The sequence below is a fragment of the Pseudopipra pipra genome, chromosome 6, assembly GCF_036250125.1.
Source record: "Pseudopipra pipra isolate bDixPip1 chromosome 6, bDixPip1.hap1, whole genome shotgun sequence".
NCBI lineage: Eukaryota > Metazoa > Chordata > Aves > Passeriformes > Pipridae > Pseudopipra > Pseudopipra pipra.
The window spans coordinates 54,768,368-54,790,370 of NC_087554.1; the positions used below are offsets into that span (position 1 = coordinate 54,768,368).

General features: G+C 37.3%; 1 protein-coding gene across 15 annotated transcripts in view; it reads right to left on the minus strand.

Annotated features, from left to right (window-relative positions):
* Window positions 1–22,003, minus strand: part of CDC42BPB (CDC42 binding protein kinase beta) — a 94,346-nt gene that overhangs the window by 23,973 nt on the left and 48,370 nt on the right. For 8 of the 15 annotated variants that reach the window (XR_010431520.1, XR_010431521.1, XM_064659225.1 and 5 more), the window contains exons 6-22: window positions 19,628–19,721; window positions 17,634–17,834; window positions 15,531–15,779; window positions 14,504–14,583; window positions 13,350–13,516; window positions 13,142–13,261; window positions 11,130–11,263; window positions 8,522–8,764; window positions 6,870–6,980; window positions 6,169–6,413; window positions 5,888–5,993; window positions 5,194–5,318; window positions 4,356–4,461; window positions 2,596–2,744; window positions 1,929–2,023; window positions 1,762–1,841; window positions 386–436 (exon numbers count right to left, since the gene is read on the minus strand). Coding sequence is in view for 13 of the 15 variants with exons in the window: in XM_064659225.1 (XP_064515295.1) it covers window positions 386–436; window positions 1,762–1,841; window positions 1,929–2,023; window positions 2,596–2,744; window positions 4,356–4,461; window positions 5,194–5,318; window positions 5,888–5,993; window positions 6,169–6,413; window positions 6,870–6,980; window positions 8,522–8,764; window positions 11,130–11,263; window positions 13,142–13,261; window positions 13,350–13,516; window positions 14,504–14,583; window positions 15,531–15,779; window positions 17,634–17,834; window positions 19,628–19,721 (2,356 nt within the window). In the remaining 2 variants the exon portion in view is untranslated. The remainder of the gene's footprint in view (window positions 1–385; window positions 437–1,761; window positions 1,842–1,928; window positions 2,024–2,595; window positions 2,745–4,355; window positions 4,462–5,193; window positions 5,319–5,887; window positions 5,994–6,168; window positions 6,414–6,869; window positions 6,981–8,521; window positions 8,765–11,129; window positions 11,264–13,141; window positions 13,262–13,349; window positions 13,517–14,503; window positions 14,584–15,530; window positions 15,780–17,633; window positions 17,835–19,627; window positions 19,722–22,003) is intronic. The other 7 variants (XM_064659234.1, XM_064659231.1, XM_064659229.1 and 4 more) reach the window with 1 other exon arrangement.

Genomic DNA, 22,003 nt, shown 5'->3' on the forward strand with positions numbered 1-22,003 from the left:
ATGTAATTAGCACTAAAGGCAACAAGTAATGAATCACTCACTTCCCAGCCAGTTTAGACAGGAAGAAGCTTCGCTCAAGTTCAGTTAGCTCACTAAATATGTTCAGATACTTGTTATTTTTGTGTTGTTATGAACTGATCGGTAGGGCTGGGCCATTTAAGATCAAATTGTACCATTATGTAATATGAACAATTTCAAAATGCTAAGTGTGATTCAGCTTTAGCCATATAGATAGTCAAACTATAAAACAAGTAAGCCTCTAAAGAGGTTTAGTGGATTAAGTTACAGAGAAATTAAGGAAGCACAGTATCTAATTTTAGAGGGCCATTTTTACTATGACAGGTCACAACAAAATAAGGACACAAAACTACTAACAAAAACTTACTTCTTCCCAAAAGGCTAGCAGAGAAGATGTAGACGAAGAAGAAACAGAATCCTTTGTTGTAACAGATATGAGGGATAAAAACGATCGCTTATCACCCATAGGAAAACTTCAGATAGAATATTAGTTGGCTAACTAAATAAAATGTTTTATACGGCCAAATGATGTTTATTCAAACTAAATTAACCCCAGTGCAGATGATACAAACTATCTTTATAAGTACATGTGAAAAAAAATTGCTAATGTAAGTCATTAAGCACAGTATCAGCAATTTTAATGTAATTAATCAGAAATTGCCACCTGCATTTTCACAGAGACTATGTACTTATTTCAGGATCTGTAGAATGGAATCTTGTTTAGTTATGGGCTTGATATTCTACATGTTACTTTTTTAAGTATATTGGTACTTTTTAAAGCAATTTCCAAAAATCAAGGTCAGTAGATAAAAGTTATTATTGAGAGAGTAGCATATATCATGTTTCTCTCTCTTCCCTCCACCTCATCCATATAGCACATCTAAGAAAGTCAGCATGGACATTCTGTGGCTGGGAACAGCATATACACAAATTGTATGCAAATATCACAGCATGCCCATAGGTTTTAACCTGAGCCCCCTTAACTCCGCTTCATAAACAGATTATTCTCTCCAGTTCGAGCTCTTGGTTTTATCCTTAACTGTCTATGCTTTGCAAAACAACATTAAAAAAAAATCCCAGAAAAATCTCCACGGATCAAGAGTTCATGAAGTAAGGAAATGTGATTCAATGTTGCATTTAACAGCTGCTTCCTCAGGGAATGCACAAATCATTTAAAGTGAAACGCCTACTTGGAGCTGTGATCTGTATGATTAGTTTTCTAAGGATCAGAGGGTGTGTCACGATAAACTTATTATACAAACATCTGTGGGTCCTCTGATTCTCTTCCCAGCTCCTTCTACTCTAACCACTCCATTAAGATCTGGAGCCAACAATTTTACATATCTGTTTAAACACTCCTTGAACTGTGTGAACACTTTTCCTTGTGTAATAATCAGCATCTTCCAACTGCAAAGCATTTAATCCCTTATTTGTAACAGGGTGTGCCAGCATTTCCAAAAGACCCTGAATATATTTCATTTAGCCAAATGTTTGATATTAACCTAAACAAAGCTAGAATAGAAAATAATTAATGTGAACTTCTGAGAATATTTCCCAAAGGTGCCAGCTTCTCTACAAAATGCCAAGCAATCTGACATCTACTGGGCATCCAATTCTGTGCCACGCTAATTTGGCTAATATGTCAGATCCAAATGTGCCATATAGTGTCTAAGAGTTACTTTAACATAATAAAAATATAATTTGGTTATCGCATTTTTGTAGTTATTTTATGTAATAACTCACTCTGAAAGTCAAATCACGTGTAAGAGGAGAGGTGTTGAAATAGTCAAAAATGGAATCTTGAAAATCTGGAAGTTTGAGACCTAAAACCAAAAGGAGAACAGGCTTAGCTAAAAGGCAACATCACAGGTGGTGTTAGAACTTTGTTAAAACACAGTAACTCTAATTACCTGAATCTGTTCTGTATTTTTCTTCCAGTTTTTTCTTCAAACCTTCCATCTCTTCCAACAGTTCTCTATTTTTTGCTTCTGATTCCTTTAATTTACTAAAGCAACACAATATGATCAAAATGCAATCTGAAATGTCTCAAAGGCAGGAATGGCAGTGCACAAAAGTTTCAGAAAATGCCTTTTTTTTTGAGGAACATGGGGTTTTTTTAAGAGATTATTTTAAGGCTGATTAATTTTACTTTTCCCATGAATAGACACCTCAATACTTGACTAGATAAACTGTAGATATTTAAAACTTGAGATTTCTGCTACCCTTGCAGATACGTGGTATTATTCTAATAGCAATTTGATTTTTAATTCCCAAGAACATGCCTAACTCTCCAGTTAGTCTACTAAATGGTAGTGAATTTGCTTTGAATTTGCTCTTATGCTTTTTTTCCTCAGATGCCCAAGATTTATATCTTAGTATAGCAGTGAAATCTTTACTTGAAGAAATTTTTACAGTTCTCATTTGACTATGGAAGAAACGTGTAGTCAGTAGAATGGGATCTTTCTGGCAAAGTCCAGTATCCCAGGCACAAGGGGCCATTTTAAGAAAGTTGCTACTATTCTAATCAGCAGTTAGATCAGTATATTAAAACCTAAACAGAACCAAAGGTCTGATTACCTTTCAAAAGATATGTTTGCATCTTTAACTTTTCGTAGCTCTTCTTGAACCAGTTGTTTGGCACGAATTTCTGCATCAAGAGCAGACTGTAATTCCAGCCTGGCTGACATATCCAACTTCTGACTGCGTCGCACTTTCCAAAGTGGATCCTGTAGCATAAGTTACTGAATATTAGTATCAACTGTCTAAGGATAATTCAGTTCTTGTCCAAAGACATAAATTAGCTTTCACACTGGTTCAGAGAATGCTCTTTTAATTAGTAATGGACAGGATACCTGCTGCACGAAAATCAGTCAGTAGTTGGACCTCATTACACAAAAAATGAAGTAATGAGCTATTTTAATACTGGTTATACCATTAACACAATATGCTTGAAACCAAAATGCTAGATCACTGAGCATGGAAGTCAAACCAAGAGAACCCCTTGAAAATGGCTAGTTTTCACTGTCCAATCTAGAGGAGAGTGTAAAACTTGCACAGTGACATAATGGACTTTCAAACATGAGATAAATGTCAATATTTAATGTAAAACATACTAATATAAAATATAGCAAGATTAGCAAAATTATGAGAAAAAAAAAGAAAGAAAGAATCCCGGTCTTGAGATACCCAAGATACCTAGAACATTTGCCTAAGGAATTCTTATGCTTGCTAAGTAGCATATGCTACACTTCTGCATACACCATGCAATTCCACCCTACTACTCCCAAAAGCTAAAATTCTGATCTTTCCCAGGCATTTTTCAGTATGGACTACATTTCTGATATTCCCTAATGAATGCCTCTCTAGTCACACATGAACTTGAAAATAACAGTCATGAAAAATGAGAGGCATTTTTTATGTTGAGAAATAATTGCCTTAGATTAGGTCCTGCAGAAGTTACAAAACCAGTTGTAATAAGAAGAACAGACAGCATTCTTTATTCTGGCAGTAGCTAAGATGAAAATGTCAACTGCATTTGATCCGATCCTTCTTTCTATTAAACCTCTCAATATTATAATCACCTCTTGATGATGTAAGCAAATGTTAGCTCACAGAAGTAATAACTTTCTCTTATTCTCCCATATTCATAGGTTTGGAAGGGGTGAGTAACTTCTTAAATGTATAAACCAGCAGCAGATGGACTCTGCATGGCAGACTGTGCTGACTGGCATTGCTAGGGATGTGGGCTTCCATGCCAAGCTGCAAATGGTTCTCCCTCTCCTTCTGTGGGTGTTTTTCTTTTTGAAACCCTACTCCTTTATGAGAGCTCTTACAATTTGCAGATTTTTTTGGGAATTCATGTTACTGCTATATGGGAAAACTACAGAATAAGGTTTCATTGTTCTGCATATAAATGAAGCTACATGCTTTCAGCATGTCCCTAGTTTGTGCCAGTATCAACCAGTTAATACTTTTTCACTGAAGAAAACTTACTTCATTATCTCACTGTAACAGCAGTTAAAATTATTCATTTGCATCTAACATGGTGAGGTACATTTCTGTACTCCCCTTTAATGGTTTAAGTTATTGTTTCTTCTCTCCTCTGTACTGTTTAAAGCAGTTTGTGATGGCAGATATTAGTATGAAACAACTACCCCCTGTAATTATCAAATTCTGATCAGATTAGCTACTTGGATTTTACAAGCAATAACTAAAAACCAGAAAGCAGAGCAAGGGATTTATTAGAAAAGAATTCTGATTATGTACAGGTAGCCAAAACTAAAAATGTAGCTTCTCAGACATCCCCAGAACAGCCTGAATGCTTGCTATTTTCTTACCAGTGTTCGCGACCCCAGACTGGAACTTCTCAATGATTCTAGTTCTTCTGTCATCTTGGAAGCTAATGCCTGGAGATAGCCACGAGCATCCTTCTCATCACTTACCCTGTTGTGCAATTACAAAAACCTGTAACTTAGCAGTTTCATGGCTCATAGCACCAAATAGTGTATCACCAAATTATCAGAGTGTCTGCACTAGATTTAGGGACATAACAGAAATGGACAGAGCAGGAAAAACTCTCCCAGCAACAGAAAACTGAATATATCTTAGATTGCCTACTTTAGATTTTTCTTTTATCTGATTTTCTTGATTGTGGCAGTTGCTAGGGAAACTGAAGTTTCCCTTTCGCCATCAGCAAGAGTTCTGCAGAGATTCACTGTTATAGTTTGGAACATGATCTGCATGTTACTGCTCAGTTTTTATAAGGGCTACCTTCCAGTCCTTTTTGTTTTGCATGCTGAAATACTAGCACACAGATTGCTAAAACAGTGAATTAGAGAGGGAAGAACAGACCTAGGAATTAATTCCAAGTGTACAGCTAGTGAGGTTTTATATAACGTGGACCTTTAAAATCATGACCATCTTCCTGACTTAATTTATCAAAATATTCCAGATTGGACGATTTCATAATCGCTTTAGAGTTGACACCAAAACTTTCTCCTTTGTACTTGTTGCAGTGGCATTTGACAATTTCAACAAAATCAACACTCAGAAGTACCATGCTTTTATTCATCTCAGACACAGAGAGAGGGCCTAGCTATACATTAAAAAAAAAAAAAGCCAATCAATATTTCAGAGTTGAAAGTGGCCATATCTGGATCTCTAAACAGCACATACCATTGAATAATTTCTGCAATCTGAGCTTCCCAGTGAGCAACAGACTCCTTCTTTGCTGCTAGATCTTGAAGCTCATCTTCTAGCTGTCTGTTCTGTGCTGTTAGTTTGTCCACAAAGGAGCAGAGCTGAAACAAAAGATTAGTTTCACTTGTGACTTATGCCAGTTTCACTGACATATATATAAAAGTTGTCACTTTTTATGTATGTGTATGTCTAAACACCTATAGAATCTGAACAAACAAGACCACCCTGGGCTATCTGGGAGCTCTAACACAGAGCAAAGGACTGGAAGGGGTTCTTTACTGTGGAACTGCCAGTTCACACAAAATAATCTAGAACAAAGGAAAAGAAAATGCAAGTGTAGAGGTCAGAGAGGAATAAGGTTTAACTGTAAGCCATCAGGAAGGCAGGCAGTCTATCAATGCTTCCCTCTCTGAGCAGCCTTCAGGAAGAAATCAGTGGATGGTGTCCTCTGAATTGTGGGAATCAGTCCCCCAAAGAGCAGTACCAGGATGCTGAAGTTAGTATGTAGCCAAATCTCTGACATTTATATGGTGAAAATGACATTTGTTTTATTCAGATAGTGCCTGAACATTCACAGATCCTGTTTTGATCAATGAGTAGACTACTTCAACGCAGAGACTAATGATGTAAGAATTATACTTTGCTTAAAAATATTTCCTGAAGTAATTACCCTCTCATTTTCTGTTGTTAGCTTTTTGTTATCTTCCAAGAGCATAGATCTTTCACGCTCATATTTCTCTTTCATTGTTCCTACTGCTTCCTCCATTTCACTGTGCCTAAGGAGAAGGACAAGAAATAGGAACACTTTAACATTGCTAAACCTGTGGGATTTTCAAAAGGGAATAAATAGAGTTAAGGTGAAATAGTAGCCAGCACAGGTACCTTTGCAATGCAATACATACAGGCGACAAACAGAAATCCATAGTTTAGAAATTATGCCCAAAAGTTTACCTCTCTCGCTTTGTTTTCTCTAGCTTATCCTTCAATATCATGATCTCTTTCTGCAGTGCAAGCTGATGGCTCTCTGAATCATGTACTTCCTTTTTCACATTTTTTACTTCTAAAACATGTGATGCTTCTCGTCGGACCAACTCTTCTTCATAAAATAAGATTTTCTTTTCCAGCTCAGACTTAATTTTGGAAAGTTCCTGCTGATGTTCTAGTGTGGCACCAGCTGCCCGGCCTCCCTGCTTCAGCTGCAGAAGAAGAGGAGAAACCATCAGGAAGAGGCCATGATCTTTATATTTTGGGAATATTCTTTAAAGTCAGAATTGTCCAATTGTGGCAATTTGGAAAAATTTTTATTTGGGCACCAAGTGATTTAAAAGGGACCTGTCTCCAAGGATTAAGCCCCAAGTAACTGCTCTGCTTACATGACCCTAATAAGGAGTTGAAATGGGTTGCAGAGATAACAGATTTGGACCACATTAGTTTAGTATCTGCTTAAAGTTTACATAAACTGGGCATTTTCAAGACATTAGTGTCCAATAAGTAAAGTGTTCCAAGAAAAAAGGCAAATAAATCTGGACAGGTTAGGTCAGGTTTCTAGTAATGCTGTAGTTTTTAAGTCTCCCACTGGTATCAACAGTTGAGTAAGCAAAACTATTGCAGCCCCTGGGCCACGAGTAAATATTTGTCAAAAAACATGTAACCTTTAGAGCTTCCAGTTCATTTTCCAGTTGTTTGGAGAAAACCTCACTGTGCTCACGAAGCTTGCGTTCTTTTGATGCTTCTGCTACAACTTCTTCGAGTTGGGCTTCCAGCTGTAACAAGTAATTTTAGGTCACTTCAACCCACGATAGCATTATCTGTATCATTCATTTCCTTTCCTCCATATGGACTAGCAGCAAGTTATATTTATTTCTATTTTAAGTTACACCACTATAACAATCATCTCAGAATGTCATGATAATTGTTTTGCCTTCAGTGATTCAGGCATCCATCTGCCTCATGCAGCAAAACTATTATTTTATGACTCTTTGTACTGATATGAACTACATCAAACCCATTCAAGGATAACTGCACAGCTCCCATTAAAGCAAAGAGAAGGAAATGGCACTAGGATGTCACTGCAGTTGTGAAAGAAGAAAGTCTCCCATGTTTACAGGTCAGCTCCATGCCTCAGTATCTAGTAAGGCAGCTTAAAAATCTCAATCTTTGACCCAAATCACTGCAAAATACTTCAAATATGAACACTGAACATTTTTGCCTTGCAATTATGGAACAAATAAGCTTGATCATCCATTTATTGACTTCAGAAAGCTTATCAGAAAGACAATTTGGATTTAGTGGCAACTAAGGCAACTTGCAATTCAAGCAATAGTGACACAGTTTCAAAACCTGACAGGAAGAGTAAAATTTGTTTTTCTGTGTTCAAATTAAACTCACAAAGTTGTTTTTAAAAGGATTGTACTTAGAACTGTGGGACAAGATAATGAACTTCTAGACTGTGTTTTGAATAGAAGATTGATAGAACTGTTACGAAAGGGAGTACGGAGGAATTTTTAAGAACAAAGACAGGAGATTTTAAAGCTCTGCATGGAAGCATTTAACTGAATAAAGAACAACACTTGAATGCCCGCTGCACTCTGCTCTAGAGACGAGATGCCAGAGCTCTTTGCCAGTTCCCAGTTATCTACCACTTCTTGTTCATGGATAAAAGCCTGAGAAACTTCATCTTTTACTACACTTTCATAGACTGCCCTTCAATTCATTTTCCAGTAATGTTTATAAAGCTCTTGAATTTCTCTTCTACACTTCACCCAGAGAATACCTAAAACATGATGACTTTTCAGTGATTAAAACACTCTGGATTAACCACAGTAGCTTTTTCTTATGCCTTCTTCTGGTTATCCACTTCATCTTATGTAAAACTATAAATTGCCTTGAATACTAATTGGAAATTAACTTGTTTAAAGATATTACAGATATTCTTACAATGACTAGAGAGAGGAAGGAAAACCACATATTTAATCTGTATCACTATTCCTCCCTTCAGCTGAAGAGAAACATTCAGTTAAGAAAAACAGTGAAGTTAGAATACTCCAACCTCAAAGCACATGAAGAACTCACTGAGCTTCCTAGGTTTCAAGCTGATTGTGAGTCAGAGTCTACAAGAATCAAAACACAAGAACTAATAACCTGGGTATGTAGTAAAAACAGCTTCCTCCAGATTCAAATCTGAGTACAAACAAAAAACCCCAAGAAAACCCAGAAGACACTCCCAGTTTTTCAATACAATCAGATATGAGATACTGATAAGCAGCAGCTGAACATGTTACTGCTGGCTGTTTTATCAAGCTACCTCTTTCCTTATCTTCTCGGATTTACGGATGTCCTGTCGCAGAGCATCAATTTTCTGCATGCTCACTTCCAACTCCTCTTCTTTGTCGCGAAGTTGCCGGGACAGCTTCTGCTTTTGAGACCGCAGGTCTCCCATCCTCTCACTGAGCTCGGAGAACTCCTGCACAGCCAACTTTCTTTGCTGGTGGGCATCCCTCAATTCTTTGGACTGCGTCTTTAATCTCTCTGAGGCTTCTACAAGTTGCTGGTTTAAATAAAAAATATAATAAAAAGAGTAATTTGAACTCCATATATTCTTTCCAAGAAGAAAGACACTGGACCTACGTAAGCATGACTTGAAAGCTCAACCACCTCACATAACTTCTAAAGATTATTTCTAATTCTTAATTTACACAATTGTTTGAGATTTTTTCCTGGCTAAGCAGCTCCAGTAATGTACCAAGACAGCCATTACTCTGCTTCTAGTGTGGCAGCTCAAAGACTACCTTTGGTGTAGCCTTTTCTGCTACTCATACACTCTGGTTAACAGACAGAAGAGAGACTGTTAAATTCTAAGGTACAAACAGCCCAGAGATTTTGGCCCACAGATTGCTTTTGGATTCACCTGAATGCCCATGGACAATATGGCTAGGAGGCTTTTCCAAAACTAGTTATTCCAATACAGATACCTTTTTTTTTTAATATCATTAAAAGTGGTATGTAGTATGTGCAACTCCCTATTTACTTTACTGCAAAATGTTTTGCTGATTTAAACTAAAAACTGATAAATTTTAGGAAGCAAACAAAGGTATAATTTACAGAGCAGCAAATAAAATCAGCAATTACGTAAAAGTCATCATCAGTCTTAAGCAGTAATTAACCTTTTGGTATAACAAAGAGCAAGTGCAATTGAGCTGGAGCAGTGACTTTGCTCTATTAACTCTTTCATATATATATAAAAATACACACACGTACACATATATATATAGATCTGAGTTTAACTCCTGTGTATATTATCATAGAATCACAGTATAATTTAGGCTGGAGAAGACCTTTAAGATCATTGAGTCCAAATGTTAACCCAGCACTGCCCAGCCCACCACTAAACCATGTCCCTAAGTGCCACATCTCCACGTCTTTCAAATACCTCCAGGGATAGTAACTCCACCACTTCCCTGGGCAGCCTGTTCCAATGCTTGTCAATCCTTTCAGTGAAGAAATTTTTCCTAATATCCAATCTAAATCTTCTCTGGTTCAACTTGAGGCCATTTCCTCTCATCCTGTCATTTGTTACTTGGGAGAAGAGACCTACCCTCACTTTACTTCAACCTCCTTTCAGGCAGTTGAGCAATAAGGTCTTCCCTGAGCCTCCTTTTCTCCAGACTAAACAATCCCAGCTCCCTCAGCCACTCAAGGCCTCATAGGACTTGTGCTCCAGACCCTTCAGCTTCCTTGTTGCCCTTCCTCGGACGCATTCCAGCACCTCAATGTCTTTCTTACAGTGAGGGGCCCAGAACTGGACACTACTTAAGGTGTGGCCTCACCAATGTCAAGTACAGCACAACAATCACTGCCCTGGTCCTGCTGGCCACGCTATTGCTGATACAGGCCAGGATGCCATTGGCCTTCTTGGCCATGTGGGCACACTGCTGGCTCATGTTCAGCTACTGTTGACAGGACCTCCAGGGCCTTTTCTGCAGGGCAGATTTTCAGATGCTCTGCCCCAAACCTGGAGCATTGCAAGGGGTTGTCACGACCGAAGTGCAGGACCCAGTTCTTCACCTCCTTGAATCTGTTACAAGTTTGCTATTTATCCCATCCCCTCTTTGGGGAGAGAAGTCCTAATTCCTATGTGACCATTCTCAGGCACTTCTCTGGTTTTAACACATCAATAACCCTTGTGTCTTTGCTGCTGCATGGATCTCCATCCCCTATTTCCACTGAGATGACAGACTGCAGGGCCTTGCTAGCACATGATCCCCCAAACACTGGTATGCCACCCACCCCAGCTTATCTCTATTGAACCTGGCTTTATCCCTTTTCCCCCTTTAAATCTAGTTTAAAATTCTTTCAATGAGCCCTGCTAACTTCTGTGCAAAGATCCTTTCCCCCCTTAACACAGGTGTACCCCATCTGTCACCATCAGGCCTGGTGTCATGTAAACCAACCCATGGTCAAAAACCCCAGAATTCTGCCAGGGGTACCAGCCAGTTATTGATCTGCCGGTTCTTCCTCTCTCCTCCCTCATCATTCTCTGAAATTGGAAGAATGGAGGAGAACAATATTTATGTTCCTGATCCCTCAACAAGTCATCCCAGGGCTCTGAAGTCTCTCTTGATTGCCCTCAGATTTCTATTGAAACAGTTAAGAATAATTAAACAGCTTAATTAAAACCATTCTTTAGGTATTCGTTCTACCTAGCAGAACACATCTGAAATAAAAAGCCCAGCAACTTCCAAAAGAGAAAGAGTGATACTTCGAGAAGCTACTGTATGCAGAACAGGTTCCCTAACATCTCAGTATAGTTCTAAAAAACAGCATTTAAAACATTAAAATTGCAATCACAACATAACTATTCTACAACTATATTACATGACCATATTTAAAAGTATCTGTCTTTGGATCAATACCTTATGAAGGTCCTCCTTTTCTTGCCGCAGTACTCTGCACTGTTTTTCTAGTCCTTTCAACTTGTGTATGGAGTCCTCATGTTCTTGTCGAAAAGCCACTGCATCTGCAAGCTGTGCTTCCAATTTACTTACATCTGTAGATTAATACATACTAAAGGTAAGTGGTCCCAAATTAACACCAATAAAACAAGCAACATCACTCATGCAAACTGGCATCACTTTGCTTGGAAAATAAACTTCTTTCCCATTCCCACCATTTTAGACTGTGTGAGGTAATTTTGGGGCATTGATACCTCAAAACAATTTTATTTTTTCTCAGCCCCTTAAAGAAATTCTCCCAAAGACTGTGAACTCTAAGTGAAAAGCCTTAGCACAGGGCTTGGTTTTGTTTTTGATGAATGCAACTTCTAGCCCTTGAAAACATTAAATAAACTTGAGTTGTTCCAATTCTAGCTCTAGTAATGTGTTTCCTAAATAGTTTTTCACTATGTGACAAGAAAGGCTACAGTCAGTCATTAGTGCATCCAACCAGACAGGCAAGATATTTTCTAGACTAGATAAGAACTAATAGTCTGGGAAGGAAAAACTATCCTGGACGAGGTGAGCTGGAGACTGGATTGCCCATATTACTGGCATTTTGTTCTCTCTTTACTCTCAAAGAAAAATAAACAAATTTGACTCGAAATTAACGCTTTTAAGTGCAAAAAAAGCCCAAAACCTCTATATATTTCTGCTCAGTCTTGGAACTGGTAATAAAATGAACCACCATTCTCCATTTGGTTTTAATTACTACCTCTTTTAAACAAATAAATAAGAAATTGCATAGGGAATAACTGTCTCCCTCAAGTTCCACTGATGTCTGTGGCAGAACAGGAAACTGGACCCATGTATTCAGGAATCCCAAGCATTGCTGAAAGCTTGAAGCATTATTCCTTTCCTCACTTCTGCACAAACTTCCTCCCGCCCTAGATGAACCAGTGCCACTTCTTTTTAAATCAGGACATACTGCTAGAATTTATATTTAACATTGGCTGAAGGAGCTAGATAAACCTGAACCATCTGCAGAAGTAGCACCTTAATCTAACTATTGTTAGATTCAAACCTAATTTCAGAATACACAAGAATAGCTTTTTTTGGAAGGATAATCTGTGTAGGAGAGCTGAACAGATTTTTGCAATGCTTACACCTACAAAAGGGGTATATTGCCAAACTAATGGGGAAAAAAAAAATAAAAAAAAATCGGCATCAGCAACTCCACATGTGAACTCACATATGCTATATTACGGGCCCCTATAAAACTCTCAGCCAAATCATTGAGATTCAAAACTAACATTTTGTTTATCACTGATTCCCACTTAAAAATTAGGCACTAACAGGAAACTTGTATGGATAAACTAATAGCATTGTCAAGCAACAGATTTTCAGTGATATGGATGAGTCAGTCTTCCCTCAGGACAGATGCCAGTATTTGTTTTTCTGCAATGCTCAGTGATTACTAATTAATGCATCACCAAATAGAAACACAAAGGGAGCAGGAGCTCAGAAATATTTAAATGTGAACTGTTATTATACATCTCCCCATCTATTCCCTTATGTTACTAAAGAGCAACCACACTTCTCTTTCCCCTATCTCTTACACTTGCCTCCAACTAAAACCCCTCCAAAACAGTGCTCTCCCCAAAAAGGAGGAGTAAGAGAACATAATCTCCTGAGATTTTTAAGGAAACAAACATCACACAAAATATTTAACTGAATCCATCCACACAATTCATTGTACTCTAGACTTCCCACTCTAGTATATGCTATCAGGTCAAGCAAGTGGAAGAAGTAGTTAAGCACTCATTTGGAAAAACTGAAATGTCACTTCATATTGAAGGAGGATTTAAAAAACTCTTTTGTTTTTCAAGTACCTCAAGAACATTAATTCTACGTATTGCAAAAACACAGCACATCATGTTACTAGGAGAACCAAAATAAATTGCATTACTATAATTACCATGCCAGAGGCTTACCTGTTAATTTGTTCTTCAACCGTTCAATTTCTTCATTTAATTTTTTAATCTCCTTATCTCGGCTTGTATTTACTGTAACACACATTGGACCTTGGAGGCTCTGCACTGTCTGTGTAGATTCTTAAAATCAGAAAAGAAAGGAAAATATTTTCAATAAATATGTTCCAATGACCAGAAGTAAGAATCCAAACAAATACAGACCACTAACCTTGCAGTTTTCTGTTCAAATCCTGCTTTTCTTGCTCTAATTTCCGTATTTTCTTTTCATAGCCTTCTATTTGTGAAGTGTTCTTTAAGTCACGTTGTACATCTGTATCTTTGGTTACAGTGTCAGACTGCATCACACTCTTTAAAGTGCCTCTATCAGATAAAGAGCTGAAAACAATTACATAAGTTAGAACATTTTTATAAATACTCACAGCAGTCTATAGCAGTGACATGCCCACCAAATAGGCACCTTAAATTTACAAGAACAATTAATGCAGTAATTGTTACTGTAGAGACAACTGTCAGGGCAAAGTTATTATTCCCTAACTACGTCCATGCTGCTGTAGAATTAAGATACCTGTATGCAGGACTTCAGTAATGCAGACACACATTTCACTTCACAAACTGCCTAAATGATTGGAAATGTTAACTCTCCTATTCCAAAGGTTACTACTATCTGGCAGAGAAAAGGAAGCAGGTAAGTGTACCTGCACTGAGATAGCTGAGGGACAAACCCCAAAGTTTAAAGCATGACAAAGATGGATTTCAGTTAAGGCATATGATCTCCCTCTGAAAAGGATGAGACGTGTATTTTGGGTTCACAGGGTAATAAACCCCAACAAAGAGAAATAACAAAGTAACAAACAGGGCAGAATATCTTAACATCAGAGACAAGAACATATTTGAGAGATCTCATGGAGATCTCTCTACATGGAGGCCATTTCAAAGATGTGCAAAGTGAGCCACTCTGTCCATGCTCAGAACCCTCTGTGTTAACTTGGCCTACTAGCAGGACATTGGAGCAATGAGATAATCCTGAACAGCTACTGGAAGATGTCCAGCGTGGACAATACTTGCTCTCAGCCTCACAGTGCAGGGACAGCAAGTTTACACCCAACTGCAATTGACACATCTAGTCCCCTAACTTTCTTTCATTTCAAATAGATAAAATATTAAATACAAAAGCATCTAATCTTGGTACGTATAATTAAAATATGTTAAGACATTTGAAGAGAAAAAAAAAAAAAGGATACAGGTTTATCCAGAAGTATACCTGTGGACATCAACCTTTTTACATGTTTCTAAAAATGAGAATTTCCTAGAATTAGTTGCATTTGGGAAACAAGTTTAATGAAGAACAAATCCTTTGCTTACCTATCAGTTGTGTATGTAAACCCAACGAACGGTAAATGCAATCCAGAAAAGCCTGTATGAGAACTTGGTGGCACCACTTCCTGCATGAAAACAACATGCATGAAAACCCGAAAGAGAACCCACACAGAGTGAAAGGCATTTGACTGAGCCTCAACAGCTAAAAGAGAGACAGCTAGTAGAAACACTTTTCTTGGTACACCAACTGACACTTGGCAGTTATGCTCCATTGTCCCTGAACAAGCTTTATTTCAGATTAGGTCACTTAATATAATGACCTGAACTGGCACTTGAAAGGGCAGCATTTCAACAAGTTCAAAGCAGAATGCAGCCAGTAAAAGAAAATCTGAAATATCAAGTTCCTAATTAAAAGTGACCTGGCACCAAAATGCATGCTGTTAGTTTTAGTATTCTAGTTACTGTTGAACATGTAATCAAAAAACGTGCCAAAAGCTCTTTATTTCTTGGAATACAAGCTGATGAACAAATTACCACAAAAGCTCTCTGCTCTTCCTGACACATTTGCAAACTATGACACAACAGAAATGCAGGACCAGAACTCCAATGTTCCCTACTCCAAAAACCAACCTCCCAGTTCTTAAGTCAGTGGAGAAGTAGCAGTGTGAGTCCTCTCACCTGGACAGCTGTGATTGCAAGCTGCATGGAGAATTTATGTGTATTTCTAAAGACAGATGTTTTTTCACCTTTGAAAAGGAATAAATCCAAATACTGGCTCCTTGTAAAGGTTAACTGAAAGGGCAACTAAAGGTTTTTTTTCCCCACCTAAGTATGTTTTAACTTTGGCCATGTAACAATACTTCATTTTGGCAAGTGCTACCACTTAGAAAAGCAGCTCATGACTTCTAATAACCCAAAATGTCAAAGAGATGAAAAACTTGAATTTTTCACATTTGAAGTGACTTATTTTTCATCTCTCACATTATTTATTTTGAAATAATTTCTCACTACTACCTTACAGTGCAGCAAGGTTGCACACTTCCATTAGTAATATTTAAAAACAAAGACTCACTGGATTTCTTAGGACATCATCATCTACATCAAAGTTTGAGGTGTCAGAAGGACTGCTAACTTCTGGAATGTAAGGTGCTTCTAGGTTTCGGATGTTATCCCAATTAAGTCCTTCAAAAAATGCATGAGACTTAAAATCCTCTATTCCATTCTGTCCCAGTCTACGCTCCCTGCTGCAGATAAGTCGCTGAATAAGATCTTTTGCTTCTTCAGATACATCTGTAACATGGGATGGAAACTGAAATCGTTCCTACAAAACAAAACAAATAAGAGAAGTTTTTAGAGAAGGAATCTATTCTGTAACTTCCAACAGTAGTTTCAAAAAGAACATGCTAGTAAAACTGGAAATGAATAGTCAAATACTGTTCTAGTTGCAGCGAGCAGTGACAGAGCACAATTCAATACATTCAGTGATAGACTTTTTGTCTTAAAATGGATTTTGAGGACAAGAAATCATTTTTCAATTTCTTTAATACAGATATGTTTTAAACTAACTGTGGTTACAGTAACTCTGTTGGGAAAAGCAAACTTTTTTAAAGACATACCAGAATTTTAACACACTGCAATATATTAAAGATTATACAATAAAGACAGGCCCCCACTGGTACTCTTAGTCAGAGATCCATTGATCTCCTGAAGATTTATTCCTTGAGATTTAATTAATTTCAACTCTTAAAACCCCATGATGGTAGTTAATTCTTTACCAAATGTTGTTATGTTTAAGGATGTATTTTTCTAATTTATAGGTTAAACACCTGTTTTTCTTACCAAAATTTAATCTACATTCAGAAAATATTTATATTATCATAAACAAACATAAGATATAAAAATTGTAATTATCACTAACAACTGAAATTACCCTGAAAAATTACCTGAAATTACCCAGAAAAAACTGGGAAACCTTTATTAGTATTTTAGCTTGCTACTACTACCACTGCTGTATCGTCAAGAAGGGTTTTTTGGTGTTTGGTTGGTTGGGTTGGTTTGTTTGTTTTCCAGTAAAAGACAATAGCATATTTATACATATCATAGAATCATAGAATGGTTTGGGTTGGAAGGGACCTTAAAGATCATCCTAGTTTCAACTCCCCTTTCATGGGCAGGGATGCCACCCACTAGATCAGGTTGCTGACAGATATATATAAAAATATATATTTATAATACAACTTTTCAAGTTTAAAAATGAGATCATTAAGGACCAAACCAGCGTAAATGAAATTAAACTTAAAAACTTCCAATGAAAAACATACAATCATATTGACTGTGTGTCCAAGTGAGATTAAAATATTAAGTTTGCAGGACAGGTTACATTTGCAATCAGTTCACGCATTGAAGGAATTAAAGCAAGAGAGATATTAATATTCATCACAGCAAGGGTGTTAGCTCTGGCAAGCATTTCATGTCTTATCCATCACTGCCTCACTGTGAGAGTCAGCACTGTAAACCCCAGAAGAGTGCACTCATCCTGGGAAGAAGAAAATGCAATAATAACCCTATTGCAACAGCTTCTGGCTACCTGGGATGAGTATGCACATAAACACGTCCTTCTAATACTGCTCTTGAAAGGGCACGATGAACTGTTTTATTCTCACTCTCTAATGTTCAAAATGCACCCACAAGTTCCAACTCTTCTCTACCAGTCTGACCCTGGGCAAATGCCCAACCTCAGGTTCTTCATGCAGCTCATGTCTACACTGATTGACTTGCCTGTTGCCTTTTTGGTACTGTTATCAGTGTGACAGAAAATGTGCACAGCTGTGTAAATAATGCATTACTTCATTTCTCCTGCACTTTCCAGAGGAAACTTGCATTGGGCCTAACATAACAGTAGGTTTTAATTTTGACTTTGTGATGACTGCTTAGATTTTCCAATGAGAACAACATCAGCATTTAGAGAAAAATTTCAACTTGTCGAACAATTAAATTTCTGCAGTTTAGAGAACTGAACATTCCTAAAACCTGAACCATCAAACCTACACAACATGGCTCTAAAACACTGTGAAAAAGCTAAGAACTACCATCACTTTAACATCTTCAAGTGATAAGTTTCTCTGTAAACATTATAAACTCTGTGTAAACACAAGACATGTAATATAGCTCTTACTTCATGGTTCATAATCTTCCCATAGGTTTCCACTAGTGACTCTGCATAGAAGGGTGTTTCCCCATACAGCATTTCATACATGCAGACACCCAGTGACCACCAGTCACATTCGGGCCCGTATTTCCCCATTCCGTCCTCCATTGCTTGCAGGATCTCAGGAGAGATGTAGTCAGGCGTACCCACTGCTACTGATGACTGTACCTTGAATAGAAGGCAAACATAATTCTCATAAGTTTTCAGGTTCTCTCAGCAACTTTTTTAATTCACACACTACTATTTCTGACAAACAGAGACAGCAGGACATGATTCTGGAGAAGGAAGAGATTTATAAATTCCCAGCAACATAACAAAGAAAATATTAAGAAAGTAACAAAGACTGCAAAGATTAAGTTCCAGTCTACTGCTACATAAAATCAGTTGATACGTTTTATTCTGTAGACAGTAGAAACCCAAAATAATCACAGCTATTGTGAAAGCAGAAAGACAAAATATGTTTTTCCTTTGTGTCTGTTTATACTTTAAAATTGCAATTGGCTGCCAGAAATTGAAATGAAAAATGGATAAGTAGGGAGACCAAGTCCTACTCCTGAATTTTACAGTTTCATTTGAAGATCACAAAACAAGTTTCTTGGGTAAGTTTTATTATGTCAGAAATCAGTCAAATGTTTATTGCCTAATGTGCAACTGGATACAATACAGGGGTAAGGTGGGGAATGGCCCTGTGCCCAAGTAGTAGAGAAGACGTGACCATGAGGGCAGTGGCAGAACAGCTCTGATCTCTAGGAATATGTTCTCAATTCCAATAGCTCTTTCATTTTGCATTTTAATATGGTAAAGCCTTGGCAGGCATTTTATAACTAGAGAACATCACCAAGATGTGAGCTTGTGCCAAAATCAGTGAATGATGCTGCATGGCATAGTTTGGCAGGTCTGGCACCCCTGCAAGTGCCCTAAACTAGGCAAAACAAACAAAAAAACATCATGCATAATTTAGCTTTTAGATGTATATCCAATCTGGTGCACAAGATGGCCAATTACCATCATATTGCTGTTCCATTTGTCAAAGGCATATAAAACAAACTGCTTATTAATTATAGAATCAGACAATCATTTAGGCTGGAAAGGACCTTTAAGATCATCGTGTCCAACTGCTAACTGAGCACTGCCAAGTCCACCTAAATCATCTCCCTGTGTGCCACATCTACACACCTTTTCAATACCTTCAGGGATGGTGACTCCACATTTGTGTGTGTCTAAGTGGTATAGTCTAAATGGTCACTGACCATTCCCCCTTGGATTGTGGGGACTTCATTTCTGCTCTCCATTACCATCTTCCAGCCCATGGGGCTCATTACCCAGAGAACAATTGCTCTAACTATTAAAGACTGAGGCAAAGAAGACATTAAGTACCTCAGTCTTTTCCTCATTCTTTGTCATCATATTTCCACTTGCATATGTCACCATATTTCCACTCCAATAAAGGAGGGAGATTCTCCTTAACACTCCTTTTGTTGTTAATACATTTATGGAGACATTTTTGGTTTTTACAGCAGTAGCCAGATTAAGTTCTAGTTGGGCTTAGTTATGTCCTCACTTGGACTTATACTTAAGTCTGTCATGGCTTTTATGGTTCTTGGTCACATGTGATTCAAACACATATATAATATCAAATTTGTCCTTTTTTAATAAATTTGGATAGTTCATAAAAATCTCATGAAAACTCCAATGATCAGTAGGAGAAAAAGTGAAAACCAGAAAAATATAGCAAAGTATAACTTTAAAAGTTTAGCAGCCTGTAAAACGAGGAGATGAAGACATCAGAAATGTGTTTAAGTACGTTAAGTTACACTCTTCCCTCAATTTTTAGCATATCAGATAGTCTACAATATACCACATCCCGATGCACGCTGCTGATGTCTAATCTCCTTAAGATCAGCAACTCACTTATAAGGTCCTACTACCAGCAACCCAATTAAATTTTGCTTCATACATACTGTGCCATCTTCACTCATTTTCAGACAGGACCCAAAGTCTGCCAGTCGTATGTGGCCGTTCATGTCCAAAAGAACATTATCAGGCTTTATGTCCCTGTTAGAAGAGAAAGAAGTGAAAAGATTTAAGCATATAGTATTAGCTCTGATTGTAAAGATTATTCTTGCATCAGAATAACACAGAATTTTAGATTGGATACCCCCTGATGCAAACGCTTTTTACTGTACTATTTATTACCCTCTCCTCCTGCCCAACTTCAAATTTTGCCTACAATATTGAAGATGTAGACTACATCAGATTTTTAAGCTCAAAGTTCAACACTGGTCAAATAACCAGGCAGATCAATGACAATGAGTCTACCAACTGTGACAGATAGGCAGTTTACTCTATCAACATAATTTCAAGATTATATGCATTGTAATACATTTTTTAGAGGCAAGAACAATAAAAGAGAAAAGACAATCTTTTAATCAAATGTTGGGTTTTTTTGCCAAGACTTATAACCGACTTCTAACTTCTTATCTAGGACTATTTTTTACTGTGGGGAATTTTGTTCAGCATTTCTGTTCACCAGTATTTTTTATTTGCTATTCAAGTCTTTCTATACACTATTGCACAGCATATTTGCTTCTAGGAATACCTAAGGATCTTTGCATCCTGTGTACAGGCAGCAGTTACCCTACAAGCCACTGAATTCATCCAGCTCTGGGCTCAGGGTAATACTATTTCAACAGGATACAGTAACATTAGAAAGTCTCCAACCTCAATCTGCATCTTTCCTGTTCTTACATAGATATAGCTGGTATAAAATGATATACAGCATGATAAAGCTACTAAATTACACAAACTAACATTCCTGTTTCATTCTAGCTTATTACTTAATATTCTTTTTAATATTAGGAAGGTCACTGAAAAGGATTTACTGAAGAGCATATTTATTTAATTTCGTCCACCAATTAATGACATTTTATTTAATCACTTTGCACTCAAATTCACATGAAGTGAAGTATCAGCAAAAGATAATCATTCAGACATTCACGTATTGTTTGTTTGTTTGGTGTTTTTTGGTTGGTTGGTTGGTTAGTTGGTTGGTTTGCTGGGTTGGTTTTGGTTTTTTGTTTAGTTTTTGTTTGGTTTTGTGGTTATTGTTTTTGTTTGGTTCGGTGAGTGGATTTTTTTTAATTAATAGCCTTAAGATATCCCAAATGACTTAAGAGCACCTAGCCAATATATTGGGAAGTTGGCAAGAAAGGAAGAGGGAAGAACAAGAGCAGAAAGCAAAACCAACTCACTTTTGTACCAATTCTGCAGGCTAAAAAGGAGAAAATCCATGTCTTCCAAGATAATATATACCAGTCTTCTCCCTTCCTTTAGCCAACAATACCCAGGATCAACTTCCAACATGCCAGCACACCATCATGCCATTTTTGAAATATTATTTTTGACCTGAGCTAGCCAAGAAAAAGATAACCAAGCCAATAAATGTGTTGATTTGGGTGGGGGGAGTTTTTTGATATTATGTTTATTCAAATAATACTATCTACTAGTAATATATAAAATCACACATGCTTTACCTTAAACCTTCAAAAGTGAAGTTCCAAATGCCACTACATGTGCCCAAAACTTTAAATACTGTACAATACCTTCAGCTTGATCTTTGAGGAGATGACTAGAATTACTAGCTGTAAACAAAAACCTCGTGCTCTAATACACCTTGCTACATAGATGTGGAAGCTCACAATGTTTGATTTTTAAGGTGCTGAATTCTGGTTTCACACTTGAGGAGACTTGTGAGAAGAACCGTGATAGGTTTAACAAAGGGTCCTCATATGTGTAAAAATCCTGCCAACCTGATACATTTTGATTCAACACAAACTTGCATTAACCTTTTTTAACCAAAGGTTACTGCTCTGCAATTAATTCCTGAAATGTCACTAATAATGCTGCTCATTAGCAGTATTAATACAAAATAATAAATGCTAATCTATGCCTGTCAACATAAATTTAAATGCATATTTATTTGTGATAATACAGAAAAATATGTGCTGAGAAAATTAGACTATGTCACTATGCTATTCCAATAAATACTTTAGCAATTTTGTATTGTTAAACTTATTCTGTACATTTCAGTTCCAGATATTGTCAACATTCCTTAACGGTCCCATAACCACAAGTGAAGCTCAATAGTTGCAGGGGACTATGAAAGCTAATATACAACTATACAGTAATTCATTTGTTTTTTAAAGAACACTGCTCACAGTGCCATTTGCAGCATGAGGCAATCTCATGCAACACTTCTCTGCTTCACATGCAGATCTCACTTGCCTCAGGGACCATTACTGCTGTTCAGAAAGGCTTAATTTCTCATCTCTGAGCTC